Source organism: Microcaecilia unicolor, chromosome 12 (assembly GCF_901765095.1).
Source record: "Microcaecilia unicolor chromosome 12, aMicUni1.1, whole genome shotgun sequence".
Lineage (NCBI taxonomy): Eukaryota > Metazoa > Chordata > Amphibia > Gymnophiona > Siphonopidae > Microcaecilia > Microcaecilia unicolor.
The window spans coordinates 22,994,437-23,010,807 of NC_044042.1; the positions used below are offsets into that span (position 1 = coordinate 22,994,437).

Consider the following 16,371-nt stretch of genomic DNA (forward strand, 5'->3'; position numbering starts at 1 on the left):
CAACCGGCTCCCCATTGTCCACATGTTTGCTTACCCCCTCAAAAAAATGCATTAGATTGGTGAGGCAAGACTTCCCTTCACTAAATCCGTGCTGACTTTGTCTCATCAGTCCATGTTTTTGTATATGCTCTGCAATTTTATTCTTAATAATAGCCTCCACCATCTTGCCCGGCACCGACGTCAGACTCACCGGTCTATAATTTCCCGGATCTCCTCTGGAACCCTTCTTAAAAATCGGAGTAATATTGGCTACCCTCCAGTCTTCCGGTACTACACTCGATTTTAGGGACAGATTGCATATTTCTAACAGTAGTTCCGCAAGTTCATTTTTTAGTTCTATTAATACTCTGGGATGAATACCATCAGGTCCCGGTGATTTACTACTCTTCAGCTTGCTGAACTGACCCATTACATCCTCCAAGGTTACAGAGAATTTGTTTAGTTTCTCCGACTCCCCCGCTTCAAATATTCTTTCCGGCACCGGTGTCCCTCCCAAATCCTCCTCGGTGAAGACCGAAGCAAAGAATTCATTTAATTTCTCCGCTACGGCTTTGTCCTCCTTGATCGCCCCTTTAACACCATTTTCGTCCAGCGGCCCAACCGACTCTTTGGCCGGTTTCCTGCTTTTAATGTATCTAAAAAAATTTTTACTATGTATTTTTGCTTCCAACGCTAATTTCTTCTCAAAGTCCTTTTTTGCCCTCCTTATCTCCGCTTTGCATTTGGCTTGGCATTCCTTATGATCTATCCTGTTACTTTCAGTTGGTTCTCTTCTCCCACTTTCTGAAGGATTGTTTTTTGGCTCTAATGATTTCCTTTATCTTACTGTTTAGCCACGCCGGCTGACGTTTAGTCTTTTTTCCCTTTTTTCTAATACGTGGAATATATTTGTCCTGAACCTCCAGGATGGTGTTTTTAAACAGCATCCACGCCTGATGCAAGTTTTTTACTCTGCGAGCTGCTCCTTTCAGTCTTTTTTTCACCATTTTTCTCATTTTGTCGTAATCACCTTTTCTATAGTTAAACGCTAGCGTACTTGATTTCCTAGTTTCACTTCCTTCATGCCAATATCAAAACCGATCATATTATGATCACTGTTATCAAGCGGCCCTCGTATCGTTACCCCCTGCACTAGATCATGAGCACCACTAAGGACTAAGTCTAGTATTTTTCCTTCTCTTGTCGGCTCCTGAACTAGCTGTTCCATGAAGCTGTCCTTGATTTCATCAAGAAATCTTATGTCCCTTGCGTGTACAGATGTTACATTAACCCAGTCTATATGCGGGTAAACTTGATTGATTTAGGAAGGGAATTCCAAATTTTGGTGCCTTGATAGGAGAAATTAGCAGAGTGAATTGTTTTATATATCACATTCTTACAGATAGAGAAATATGTAAGACAAGATATTGTCTAGATGATGAAACAGCATTATGAGGGGGTAATTCAATAAGATTATTCATATATGATGGGGCTTAACCAAACAGGATTTGGCAAATGAAAACGCATAATTTGAAAGATATTCTCTCTCTTATTGGTAACCAATGTAGCTCAAATAAAAGAGGAGAGGCTTTGGCGAAGCGACGACATCTACATAACTTACGTTCCAGGATCTATACCAGGTTTCAGTTGGTGTAAATCTTTGTGCCGTGCACTATTATATAATGGACACTGATCCTGGAACACCCATTATAGAATACCATTTAGTATCGATTCTTTTTGGTGCCAAATGTTGACCATCATTTACTGAATCCAGCCCTACGTGCAAAAGCTTCCTGCACTGTTAGTAAACTCTAAAAATATAGAAAGTAACATTGAACCTGCAGCAGTCAGTGGTTTTTTTAACTGGCTACTGTGAGTTTTATACCCAGATATTCAATGGCAGTATCTGGCTATAACTTTGCACCACTACTTATCTGGGTAATGGCAATATTCAAACCGGAACCTGGCTAGTTATCTGGATAAATCTGGGACAATCTTTTTGCTGTTTATTTTAATTTTATATATAACAAAAGAGAGGGAACGAAGTACAAACTAAAGTCCAAACAAAAAAAACAGCACCATGGGCCTTTAAAAATGGAACACAGTTCTTTAATGAATGAGCCTTGACAAAAAGACCCGACACGGGCCGTGTTTCGGTGACTAACACCTGTGTCAGGGGTCACAGTGATGACGTGGAAAACTTGGGGAATAACTCGAATATATTCCTCTACAATATATTATTCCTTACCCCACGTCTCATATAGTAAAAGCTACAAAGCACCAAGGCACTTTCACTATATGAGACGTGGGGTAAGGAATAATATATTGTAGAGGAATATATTCGAGTTAATCCCCAAGTTTTCCACGTCATCACTGTGACCCCTGACACAGGTGCTAGTCACCGAAACACGGCCCGTGTCGGGTCTTTTTGTCAAGGCTCATTCATTAAAGAACTGTGTTCCATTTTTAAAGGCCCGTGGTGCTGTTTTTTTTGTTTGGTTTTTTATTTTATTTTTATTACATTTGTACCCCGCGCTTTCCCACTCATAGCAGGCTCAATGCGGCTTCCATATTATATACAGGTACTTATTTGTACCTGGGGCAATGGGAGGGTTAAGTGACTTGCCCAGAGTCACAAGGAGCTGCCTGTGCCTGTAGTGGGAATCAAACCCAGTTCTCCAGGACCAAAGTCCACCACTAGGCCACTCCTCCACTGTTCTGACTTTATCTGGGCAAGTTACCCTGTTAGCAGACTGAATAACCCTGCTAGGGCTCCTTTTACTGAGCGGCGGTAAGCCCAATGGGTACCTGAAAGCTTTTAGGTGAAGTCCACTGCAGCGCCCCCTAGGGTACCCCACCACTCTGATGGCATTTCTATGTTGCCAGTCTCCTAAGAATGCTGGCTCCTCCTACATCCCTATGGCTTGATTTTGTGTGTTTTTCACTTGGATTTTTTTTTTTTTTAATGGGACCAAAGAGATAAATGCACAGAGCACAAAAACATCTAGCAAGTGGCCATTTTGCTATTTAGAAAATTGCTTGATGTGCTATTCGGATACTGGATGTTTTGAGCAAAACGTCCAAAATCAGACTTGGGCATCATATCAAAAATGCCCCTCCACGTAATTTTGTAAGTCTAAGTGCTTTGAAAATATATCTCTTTGTGAGGTAACAAAAATCTTTTCTTCTCACCAGGTGTCAACCATATATTACTTAGCTGGATTGGATTTCATTTTGGTTGCTTCCTCTCATATAAGATTTCCATGAAATAAAAACGAAGTGTACTTTTGCCCAGGGCTATGTTTCAAAAGTTTGGCATGAAGACTAAATGGGACGTGAATATTAATTATTTGAAATATTAGTTTTTACATTTTCTTTTGGTAGTGGTATTCTAAATGGGTTTAATTTCCTTCCTGCCCCGAGGGTGGCCATCTTGGCAAAAATGTGATGTCTTTCATGGAATTCATAGATTCTTTTTGTGTATGTGTGTGGAGTAGTGCAACAAATACACTAGGGATCCTTTTACAAAGTGACACTACTGATTAGCATGCACTGAATGCGAAGAAGTCCATGGGAATTGAATGGGCTTCTTTGCATTCAGCATGCCGCTAATCAGTAGCGCAACTTTGTAAAATAAGCCATTATTTCCATGGAAAAATAATCTGATACATGACAGAAAGTGCAACACTTCTCTCTGATCCTACATTGGATTATAAGAACACAAGTTTGCCATACTGGGACAGACCGAAGGTCTATCAAGCCCAGAATCCTGTTTCCAACATTGGCCAGTCCAAGTCACAAGTACCTAGCAAGATCCCAAAACAGTAGAACAGATTTTATGCTGCCAGTGGATTTTCCTAAATCCATCTTAATAAAGGCTTATGGACTTTTCTTTTAGGAAATTATTTAAACCTTTTTTAAAACCCTGCTAAGCTAACTACTTTTAGCACATTCTCTGGCAACGAATTCCAGAGTTTAATTACTTGTTGAGTGAAGAAATATTTTCTCTGATTTATTTTAAATTTACTACTTTGTAGCTTCTTCCCATGCCCCCTAGTCCTAGTATTTTTGGAAAGAGTAAACAAACGATTCACCCGTTCCATTCCATTCCTTATTTTATAGACCTCTATCATATCTCCCCTCAGCTGTCTCTTCTCCAAGCTGAAGAGCTCTAGCTGCTTTAGCCTTTCCTCCCCTTTATCATTTTTGTCGTCCTTCTCTGTACCTTTTCTAATTCCACTATACCTTTTTTGAGATGCGGTAACCAGACTTGCACACATATAATTAAAGCTGTAGGGTTGTGCAGATTTCATTTTCCTTAGTTTGCTATGTGGGTTATGTGACAATTTTATTTATGTTTTTTTACATTTTCAGGGACAATGTCATCAATAACACATCTTATTGTGCATCACTGATGACAGGAGGTGGGGAAGCACATTTTTTCCTGACATTTCTGGGAAATGTAATTGATTAATGCACATCCCTATAAAATAACCAAGAGTTCTATGTAATATTCAGGGTGGATCCATTAAATTCAAATTAGATAATGATGATTTACACATGAAGGCATACATGATGCAAAGTAAACAAAGCCCGTGAAAAGTGAAAAAACACAGTGGCTTGGCAAAGGTGCCTGGCTGGTCTCACCATCATTGCAAATAGATAGAATACAGGAAACTAGACATGCTAGTTACATTTCTAGGAAAATTATTTATAAAAGCTTTGAATAAAAATGACGTTAATATTTTAGAAATGGAGTCTTCATTGGGGTAGCCAAATCACCAAAAACTTTTAAACTATATCTTTTGAGGGTGCCTGTGTTAGGGGCCCTATTACTAAGAACATAAGAATAGCCATACTGGGTCAGACCAATGGTCCATCTAGTCCAGTATCCTGCTTCTAAGAGTGGCCAATCCAGGTCACAAATACCTGGCAGAAACCCAATTAGTAGCAACATTCCATGCTACCAATCCCAGGGCAAGCAGTAGCTTTCCCATGTCGGTCTCAATAATAGACTATGGGCTTTTCCTCCAGGAACTTGTCCAAACCTTTTTTTAATCCCAGATACGCTAACCGGGGATACCACATTCTCCGGCAGTGAGTTCCAGAGCTTAACTATTCTTTGAGTGAAAAATATTTGTTCAGTGGAGGAGTAGCCTAGTGGTTGATGCAGTGGACTTTAAACCTGAAGAACTGGGTTCAATTCCCACTGCAACTCCTTGTGACTGTGGGCAAATCACTTAACCCTCCATTGCCCCAGGTACAAAATAAGTACCTGTATATATGTAAACCGCTTTGAATGTAGTTGCAAAATACCACAGAAAGGCGGTATATCCCTTTCCATGTAATTTCATGGAGTGTCCCCTGGTCTTTGTACTTTTTGAAGAGTGACATTAAGCCTTAACACGCGGTTAGTATGCCAAATAAAAAGGCTTAACGCAAAACATGTTAAAGCGTTTCACAGTAATTTGCATTTATGCCACGTAGGTATTTAAATATCTCTATCATATCTCCCCTCTCCCACCTTTCTTCCAAAGAATACATACTGAGATCTTTAAGTCAGTTCCCATATGCATTAGGATGGCAACCACTCACCCTTTTAGTAGCTACCCTCTGGACCGACTCCATCCTGTTTATATTTTTTTGAGTCTCCAAAACTGGACACAGTACTCTAAATCTAACAGCAGAACCCCTCTAGAAAGTGCAGCCGGTAAGATGGTTTTAAAGAATATTGAAGGAGTGTGATTTAAAGGCTTGCTCTGCTGCTACATATGCTGTATTGGTAGAGGCTTACTCAGCTCTCCTCTGGGCTGTACCTGTTATGTGGTGGGGCAGTGTGGCTGTGCGAGAGAAGCTTCTACTGTCAGTGCAGATGGTCTACTTGTCCCACAGTCTGTACGAAAGGGAAACTTGCTTTGGTGGTGGTTGTGCCTCAGTTGTTGTGTGGTGACACTCTGGGTGTGTGCTGACATGATGAATGAAAACCTTCAGTTCAGAGTACTATTAATCAAGTAGCTTTCATCGCTAATAAATCACTAAAAATTCCTAAAGAAAAATTAAAACTCCACAGCAACCCTCAAACTAGTGCAATCTCCCAGAACTTGGAGTGAGCTTGCAGCAGCTTGCACGTACTAATCTGTTTAATTAGAACCGGTGTAAATCAGAAGGAAAGACACTCAGAACGGCAAAATCACACGTGGAAGAAAGAGTTGAAAGTGGTTTGGGACTTGCTTAATTGATATAATTACCAGCTACTGCATGCCAACCTTGCGCGTTGCATTTTCCATATTACTTCCAGACGAAAGACAGAGGGAGGCCTCTATCAACGAGATGGCAGTGAGACAGCATAGGAGGCGTGACTAGACTCTAGAGAAATGGCATGTTGATTTGTGAGGGAATCAAAGGAGGTTTCGATTTTTTTTTTTTTTTGCAGCCAAAGGAACGGAGAGACGAAAATATTTTTCTTTGTCTGGCATTTGCTATGAAGTAATTATACCTGGCCTTTCCCTAAGAAGTACCTTCCATTAGCTACTGCCATAACTACACGTACTATTTCTAACCTGGATACAAGTGGGAAAGCACGCAGAGGGCAGTAAACAGTTTTAAAGAACTCTGTGTCCTGATTTGAAATGTATTTGTGACTACCTACCCATCCTCAGAGCTCCCAAGTTACCTAGTTTCAGAAGGGAGGCTTTTTGGCCACTCCTGGATTTGAACTTGTGTCGCAAAGCAGGGTGGGATTGAAATCAGCACTGCAGGCCCCATAATGCACCAGGATGGGCTTGTGAGAAATCCAGAACCGGTCAAAAATCTCCCTTCTGGAACTGGGTAATTTAGCAGCTCTTCCCCAATTTGCTTATCAAACTATAAAGAATCGACGAAACAACTATCTTTCGCAAATCTCTGAAGACATATTTCTTCAACAAAGCCTACAATGAGAAAGATAACCTCACTAATCCACCTCAGCAACCCACTCGGTTATGAAAACCCACCTTCCACAACTACCCTAATCACTCCCATCCTTCTTCTATCTTCCTTTACTTAATCTCTGCACAATACTAACTGTATCTGATATCCTGGAATGACAATATTAACAAAACTATGTAAGCCACATTGAGCCTGGAAATAGGTGGGAAAATGTGGGATACAAATGCAATAAATAATGTAATATTCAAAGAAAATGGTTCCAGTGCTTCCCAGTTTCTCCAGCAGGAGCTAATGGAAATTGGCGCAGGAAAACGAACCATGATTTTGTTAACTGTGCAACTCAACTAAAATTGAATGATCTACTTCTCTTGAAAAGGTGATCAGAAGGCTCACACCGAGCGAGTTCTGGGTTTACCACACCCCAAGTTACCCAGTTCGAGGCTGAAGATTTTGAGACAGTCCTGGATTTTGACCACCTCATCCTGGTGTACTATGGGGGACTGCAGCACTGATGTTAATGGGCAGGATCAGACACTACCAACCCCACAGGGCTTTGGGGTATAAGTTTAAAACCAGGACTTGGTAGCTGTGATATCTCTCTCCTCCCCCACCCTCCAACACACAATTGTATCTCAAGGTCCTATGTTCTCTAAGAAACAGTTGTGACATGGAACAAACTGGTCACTTTTCTGTACCACAGGTTTTGTGAGTCAGATAATGCAGGATCTGTTCATATAATTTTCTTCATCTTAAAAAGTCATAGGAATAGATTTATATTTCACTAATTAAAGTGCAGAAGGCCAGCAAATGAAGTTCCTTGGGCAGATGGGGGTGCTATATCAAAACAGTGCAAAGCAAACTGGTTTGTGGGTTTTGGGTATTTTTGAGGCTCTCTTTATCTTTGCCTGGAAGCTATATTTTGTCAGATTTCCCATTTGTTTGCATTTTCAGACAGATACTGTATATAGAAAGTTGGAGGGAATATCTATATATACACATAAACACACGGTTTTCAGTCAAGAGGATCTGATCCTTATTTAAAAATTTGTATCTGGAGGAAGATTATGGTTCTCATAGACTGGTTCAAAAGTTTTCAGAAAAGAGGTGGAAGAGGGTAAGTTGTGAATATGTTTTGAAGAAATTGTGAGAAACATTTTCAACTGATTGCCAGTCGGGAAGCGGCAGGGCCCGATCAGTTTGCAATGAAGGAAACATCGTGACAGTTGAAGTACCGGATAGAGAAGTGACATTGTTTAGGTGATGTGGCTGGTGTAGGCTTATTGCAAATTTATTCAGAATGATATACCCTAAATTGTATTGAAATTGGTCAAGTTTTGATGCAGAAAACAAGCTTTGTATATATATATACAAAGCTTGTTTTCTGCATCAAACTTGACCAATGCAACATTCCATGTAGAATCTCAAATAGGGAAAGGGAACTGGGACTTGACATACCACCTTTGTGAGGTTTTTTGCAACTACATTCAAAGTGGTTTACATATATTCAGGTACTTATTTTGTACCAGGGGCAATGGAGGCTTAAGTGACTTGCCCAGAGTCACAAGGAGCTGCAGTGGGAATTGAACTCAGTTCCCCAGGATCAAAGTCCACTGCACTAACCACTAGGCTACTCCTCCACTCCAAAGGAGTGCAAGGTTGAAAATATGCCTATAGCATGAAGTACCCTTGAAGCAGCCCTGATCCAAGTGATTCCCTGTGGCCAAAGGGTGTGAGGATGGGGAGGGGAGCAGTGGCATTTCGTTTCTTCAGCTCCCCAATACCAACAACCAGCCAAGAAAATAGTAAAGCCAAAACAGAACTATTGTATAACCCACCCTGACTCCTGACTGTAAATGTCCGATTTTTAATCTGTGATCTGCTCTCCTTGTGTTTACAGACGCCTAGATGCCAACTTTATCTCTTTGGTACCCGAGAAAAGCTTTGAAGATCTGCGCTCCCTGCGCCATCTGTGGCTGGATGACAATGCACTGGTGGAGATCCCCATTCGTGCCCTAAATAACCTGCCGGCCCTGCAAGCGATGACGCTAGCGCTGAACCAGATCCAGTACATCCCAGACTATGCCTTCCAGAACCTCACAAGCCTTGTGGTGCTGTAAGAACCTCATTCTTATCAATGTAAAAATAAAAATAATGGATATTCATGTCCTCACACCTCCTTCCAGGTGTAGCAAGATCCTCTTGCTGGCTGGAACTGGGAGTTTAAAACCTCTTTGCTTAGGTTCTGTTGTGCCCAGAAAAAAATAAACAGAATCCCGTCTCTGTAGTTGGTTTCTTCAGAAAGAACCAACATTATTCTATTGCTTAGCCATAGCAGCCCTGAAATAAAAACACATCCTGAATATTGTATTCCATTTTTTATATGTAGTAACTGAATGCAGAAAAAATAAAATGAGTCTTAACTAAGTAGCTATGTACTGAATGTCACAGACAGACCCCCCTCTATGCACAGATCTAGTTTTACGGGCACTTTATCATATTAAGGATTTTTTAAAGGTCACCAAGGAACTGTGGCACAGCTTAGAGTAAGGAGTACAGCTCTGGATCTAGCTGTCTGATCTCTACAATGAACTAGCTTTATTTTGCACAGCTGGGTTACTATGAAAACGGGAACTGGTCCTCAAGGATCGGAGTCATGCATGCCTGGCTTAGAGCACAGCCTAGGCTGGACTGGTAGCTTATGTGCAGAGTCCTTGGTTTCATTCCCAGATTAGGCCTTCTGCACCCTAGGTCAGCTGGGCGTGCTGCAGGTGCCAGTTCTGTAGTCCCTGCAGCAGGGAAGGAGTCTTGGACATTGGAAGGGGTAACATTTGGTGGCTGAATTTAGAGACACAAGAAAGGGAGAAAAAAAAAATAAAACCAATCCTAAGCAAAAACGAATAATAACAAAATTAAAAATAAGACTAGAAAGACGACTAATACAATCAAAAACCCAGAATCAATATTAAATCTCAAAAATAAGGAAAATCTGTGTACTGTATATCGATGACTGGCAATTAATATGAGAATACCAAAGATGAAGATATGGTGAAATGTCTGGAAGATCTTATGCCACGATTATTAGGACTGTCATTCGAAAATGAAGTGAATAGTGGATATTAGCAAAGCTTGGCTGAATTTGCCTCTTTCTCCAAGAGACAAACTTGGCAGAGAAAGTTTTAGAAATATTGAAATACTGACAGGACAATGTGTGAGGAAGGCTTACACATCTGCTGAGCTGGCCTGTGGTGGAGCAGTGTGTTTGTGTGTGGTACGACTGTTATAGTAACATAGTAACATAGTAGATGATGGCAGAAACCCGCATGGTCCATCCAGTCTGCCCAACAAGATAAACTCATATGTGCTACTTTTTGTGTATACCCTACTTTGATTTGTACCCGTCCTCTTCAGGGCACAGACCGTGTAAGTCTGCCCAGCACTATCCCCGCCTCCCAACCACCAGCCCCGCCTCCCACCACCGGCTCTGGCACTGACCGTATAAGTCTGCCCAGCACTATCCCCGCCTCCCAACCACCAGCCCCGTCTCCCACCACCGGCTCTGGCACAGACCGTATAAGTCTGCCCAGCACTATCCCTGCCTCCCAGCTACCAGTCCCGCCTCCCACGACTGGCTCTGGCACTGACTGTATAAGTCTGCCCAGCACTATCCCCGCTGAATCAGAATAGACACTTAAAGAGTCAAAATCACACATGCGTGTGTAAAAGAAGTCGGAAATGCTGTTGCCCACACTCTACCAGCCTGTTCGTGGTGGGGCAGCATGTGTGAGAGGTTGTAAATTTGGATTGCCACTATCCATGGTCTGTGGTGGGGCAGTGTGTGTATCTAATTAGGGCTTGCAGTTGTTTGTAAGCCTGTGTGTGGGTTTGGAAGGTGGGTGAAAGCCTGGATTGCTTGCAGCTGCCCAATCTGTACGTAGTCTATGCTAAATAGAGCTGTACCAAATAGCATATTTTACTATTTGACCGAATACAAATAATGAAAAATATTATTCGGCCAAACACGAATACCAAATAATGGACGTGGAGCTTTAACATAACAAATAATAAAAGAATCAAAGTGAAATTGGAGACCAAGTGTTTATTTCAGTAGGATTTAGCACAATAGAGCCCCAAATTATTTATATTCTAATTTAAATCACTATTCTGCCAAATACGAATAAGGTATTCAGGGCACTATTTGGGGCCGAATCGATTATGAATATTCAGTCCAGCCCTAGTGGTGATGTAGAGCATGTGTGTGTGAAGCTTGTTCTACGGCAATTAATGCTTTTTCTATTGTGTGGATTAATGGTGCATCGCTTGCAAATATTTAATCTACTGGAAAATAGTCTGTGTCTGGGTCTCTCTAGTCTTGATTCTGTGCCTTCGTCCCTACTTGTAGTTTCAGCGTTCATAGCTTTTGGATTCTCCTTTACAGCATACTGTTAGTTTATGACATTTCAGAGGTTGGCAGTGTTTTTCATTTCCTTTCTCCAGTCTTTCTACCTCCGTTACCACTTTTATGTAGATAACACTCAACTGTACCTCTCCTTTGACTTTTTCAGTGAGCCTTCTCTTGCTACGCTATTCTCCTGCCTTGACCATGCCTCATGGCTTCATCTGTTTCTTGCAGTAAATTGTCTTCCGAGCTGAAGTTCTGCTCTTGGTAAGAAGTTCTTTAACTACTTGACTTTGATCTCACATCTATAATCTTCATTCATACCTGAGCTAACTTTTCCCTCCTACAGCTCGCATCTCGGCAAAACTACCTGCTATGGACTTTGCCATGTTGCTCTCACCCACCCCATATGCCCCCTTGTCAGAAACCCCTGATGACCAGGATCGGTGCAAGACTATTATCCCAATCCCACCCTTCCTGGAGCAATGCTGTAAAAATGCACCATTGTACACCATACTTTTAAATATTAAACTTCTTTGAGTTTGTTTGGCATCAGGAGCTATTACTTTGCATTGACTACTGCTGTTCTTTGCCATCCCCTCATCTCTTTCCCTCTCCCCCTCCCTCCCAAAAGCTGCTCTCCTAGGCAACTGCCTGATTTGCTTAATGTTAAGCCAGCCATGCTAACATTTCTCACTCAGACAGCTTTGCTGGCTCCCCAACTCTTTCGGGACTGATCTGTAAAAGCCTTCAAAGGACAAGTCCTGCAAACCTTTCTAGATTCTCACCTTGTCTCTTCCTTTTCTCCAAATCTTACCCTCTTATTTCTCCCTAAAGCTATGGCTGTTGCTAAGAAAATGCTTTCCTGCATTCCTCCTTTGTGAGTTCAATTACTAGAAGCAGGGCCGGTCCTAGGGTCTCTGGTGCCCCCCTGCTCCGCCCCATCTAGCATCTCCACCCTCTTCTCCCCCCCAACATCCCTCTTTTTCTTCCTGCCACCCTGCGTGGTTTAAGTCTTTTTTAAATTTACCTCCGTCCCTCAGAGTCCCGCCCTCGAGGAAAGAGGAAATGATGTCAGAAGGCGGGACTCTGAGGGAACAAACTCACGAAGGGAGGGAAGGCTAGAGACGGGCAAGGCTTTGAAATGACGCGGCCGCTGGGACGGAGGTAAATAAAAGATTTAAACCCCAAGGGCAGCACGGTATTGCGGCGTAGTGCCACAGCAGCGCCCTTGAAGGCAGGCACCCCCCCTGCAGTGCTTACCCCACTTACTGGGTTTGACTGGCCCTGACTAGAAGAGTCTATGGTAACTGCAGACTATCAGTGAGCGCCTTTCATTATCACACCAGCCTAAAGATGGATCTGCTTGCTGCCCAGTTGCCCCCTGCCTGGTTTATTAGTATTAGCCCTACTCATTCTCTAGTCTTCTCCCTTCCTTGTGTTTGTAACCATACCTTGAACCTGCTCATGCAGTCATTGCTTAAAATACAGCGGACCTTTGCAGAGCGTGAAGCTCCATTTGACACAGGGGCAGAAGGTAGGAAATAGTTCATCCAGATTGAGACGCTCACATTTTCACTGTGTTTTTATGAAAGGCTCTGCCTCATGTGGAACCTTTTGTAAAATAAGGATGCAAACAAATGCACATGCAGTGCAGCAGGAGCAGTGGTTTTGAAAAAGTCTATGTAGATAAGGAGAGTGACATCACTCAACGGCCTCACATATACAGACCAGCACTTATCCATGGAAGAAGCCTGATTTAAAAAGAAAAACAAACATGGCTAAGTGCTACCTATTAACAAGAGAAGGCATTTCCTTTAAACTGTAAAGGTAGGAATCATACCTGGGAGATTAAGAATATTAACGCCCAATCTCTTATACAACACTCTGGCCAAAGCAAATATTTTGCTTCAAAGCAGGTGTAAAAGCCTTCTGGGAAATTAAATGAATTGAAATATATTTGTATTCATATTTTAAAATGGTGTGTTGGATTGACTAAGCAAAATACACATGCTTTATAATGTTTTCATGAGCTGTTTGGATTCTCTTTTGCTAGATTTAGATACTTACATTATTTTCTTATGCTGATGATATTTTTCTACTCATTACTACATCCTTAAAAAAAAAGTAGCTTGATCTCTTCTAAAATTTCCGAGTATATTGATAACTTAGGTTTTATTTTTAAAAATAAGGTGCACTAGCGTCTGTAGCTCACACTAAAAATCAGCTGGTGCTAAACGCTGAGATGCCCATTATATTCCTAACCTGGACTAGACCCAGCATTCAATATTGAGGTCATTTACTGCACACGGTGCTCAACACCTCTGTAATCGCTGACTGCTGAAGGCTCAGTATTGGCTCAATAGTTTTTTTTGACCTTCCCAAACCATGCCTACAACACATCTCCTCCAATCTCGATGTCTCAGCCATCTACATGTGTAGACAGTAGCTTTCTGAAATCGCACATTGTTAGCTAATCTACAGATGCAAATGCTTGTATTATTTACACGAGTAGATGCTTCAAAAATGATCTTCTAAAGCTCTTAGGTGTCAGAATGAACAGGCAATGACTAGAACGCAGTACCTGAAGCCCCAAAAGCAAGGGAGCAACCTTGTAACGGGGAAACACTTCTGAAAGCCCTTGCTAATAGGAAAGGTTTTGTTTATTGAGGTAGTCTTCTGCATTTCAGTCTCCACAATGCATGTAAACCTCAGTGCTGTTGAGAGGAAGATGGTGAAGTGTCTTTAAGAATCAAGACACAGTTGACAGAAATGACAGAGGAAGAATGAAAGGATGATCCTGATACAAGTCCTCTGCCTTCTCTTCTCTGTAGGCACCTCCACAACAACCAGATTCGGAGCCTTGGGACACACTGCTTCAATGGGTTGCACAGTTTGGAGACTCTGTAAGTTCTCTTCTGTCCTCAGTCTGGAAAAGATATGATCTGTCTGGGGGGGGGGGGGGGGGGGGCTTTTCTACTTCTTTCAGTCCATTGTGAAAGGCCTCAGTGCTGGCAGGTGGCCTAATAAATATGTTATTCACTGATTTATTTATGACCTAATATACCGTTTGTGAGTTGTAAACTGCTTGATGGTGTCTACCTAGCCTTTAGCGGTATGTCAAGTAATAAAGAAACTTGAAACTTACTCTAACTCAAGGTGGTGCAGATCAAATAGATTAATACATTGATAAAACAATTACCAGTATCAAGCTGAGGTTGGCACTAACGTTGTTTGGCATTAAAGCAAAATTTGTATTTGGTCCAAAAGTCCTCAGTTACCTTAATTTATGTATTTCAGGGGAATGAAAATGCTTTTAACTGTTTTCTGCCCTTATTTTAGGGTCCTTTTAGAATCCTTTGTACTCACTCTGCTGCTCCCCAGTATCTCTCCACACTCGTCCTTCCCTATACCCCTTCCCGTGCACTCCATGGATAAATCCTTCTTATCTGTTCCCTTCTCCACTATTGCCAACTCCAGACTTCGCGCCTTCTGTCTCGCTGCACCCTACGCCTGGAATAAACTTCCTGAGCCCCTACGTCTTGCCCCATCCTTGGCCACCTTTAAATCTAGACTGAAAGCCCTCCTCTTTAACATTGCTTTTGACTCGTAACCACTTGTAACCACTCGCCTCCACCTACCCTCCTCTCTTCCTTCCCGTTCACATTAATTGATTTGATTTGCTTACTTTATTTATTTTTTTGTCTATTAGATTGTAAGCTCTTTGAGCAGGGACTGTCTTTCTTCTATGTTTGTGCAGCGCTGTGTACGCCTTGTAGCGCTATAGAAATGCTAAATAGTAGTAGTAGTAGTAAAGGCGTGCTGAAAAATGGCTTGTGGTAGTGTAGGCACAGGTTTTGGGTGCACACCGATCCATTTTTCAGCAAGCCTGTAAAATATGCCTTTAAAATGTTTTTGCCGAAAATGGCCGCGCAGCAAAATGAAAATTGCCATGCATCCATTTTGGGTCTGAGACCTTACCGCCAGCCATTGACCTAGCGGTAAAGACTCACACAGTAACCGGGCGGTAATGACCTACGTGCGTCAAATGCCACTTGGCGTGCGTCTGATACGTGTGTCCAAAAATAAAAAATATTTTTTGGATGCGCATATCAGATGCATGCCAAAAATGACATTGCCACGCAGTAGTCGGGCGGTAACTCCATTTTGGCGGGCGTTGGGCATGCATAGACGCTTTCGCGGCTTAGTAAAAAGGCCCCTTAGTGAAGACTTCTATTTTAATCATTTTTAAAACTGAATGCCGCTCTGTGATCTCTTGGTGGTTGAAGGTTCCTCTGTTTTGAATAGTTCCCATCGCTGTTGATCTAAGCAACCTGGGAGGCATCCTTGTGCTGTTCATCATCAAGAGTCTGTTCTTGTACTGTGCTGTGGCAAGGTTTCCCAGGTTCTTCAGGGCGTGGAGCTCGTGGTTGAGGTACAGTGAATTTCCAGGGGCTGCTGCAAAATGAAATCTCCTTATAACTGAAAGCATAGGCCAGAAAACTTATGACCCTTCTCCTTTTGGGACCTGACTTACATTCCAGGTCAGCTGACTGTTTCAAGCTCTATAGCTGTAGCCACACAGAGGGACCATTTGTGTACTGGACAGAACAAGAGAGAGGCACAAACATACAGCCCCTCTGTCTATCCAATACGCAGACTCTCAGGAGTTTGATTGGACTACAGGCCTATATCAATAAGAAATGTATAAGCCAAGAACAGTGTAAGAAGAGATTTCACTGTGCACAGGGCAATGAATGGTTTTATAATCCAGGGATTTGATACTGAGGTAGAACAGTATATAAATGACTTTACATTGTGATGTTATAAGCCATGGATGCCTTAAAGAGATACCACAGTATAAAATGGTCATATCAATGGGGGCTTTATAAGCCAGGCTCGATGTATAATAAAGAGATTTCTCGCTATAAAAACAAGCACAATGGCATTTGGCAGTAGAAAGCCAGTTCCTGTTAATTCTAGAGCACTGCAGGGTTATCACACACCCAGGAATGTCCAGGGGCAGTTCTGGAGCTGGAAGCATTATCCCAGGTCCCTAGCAAATGCAG

At 42.0% G+C, this 16,371-nt stretch overlaps 1 protein-coding gene across 2 annotated transcripts in view; it reads left to right on the forward strand.

Moving 5' to 3' along the window:
* The window catches only part of LGR6 (leucine rich repeat containing G protein-coupled receptor 6), a 236,033-nt gene that overhangs the window by 172,411 nt on the left and 47,251 nt on the right, over nt 1-16,371 (forward strand). For both annotated transcript variants that reach the window (XM_030221817.1, XM_030221818.1), the window contains exons 5-6: nt 8,804-9,019; nt 14,137-14,208. In XM_030221817.1, coding sequence (XP_030077677.1) covers nt 8,804-9,019; nt 14,137-14,208 — 288 coding nt within the window. The remainder of the gene's footprint in view (nt 1-8,803; nt 9,020-14,136; nt 14,209-16,371) is intronic.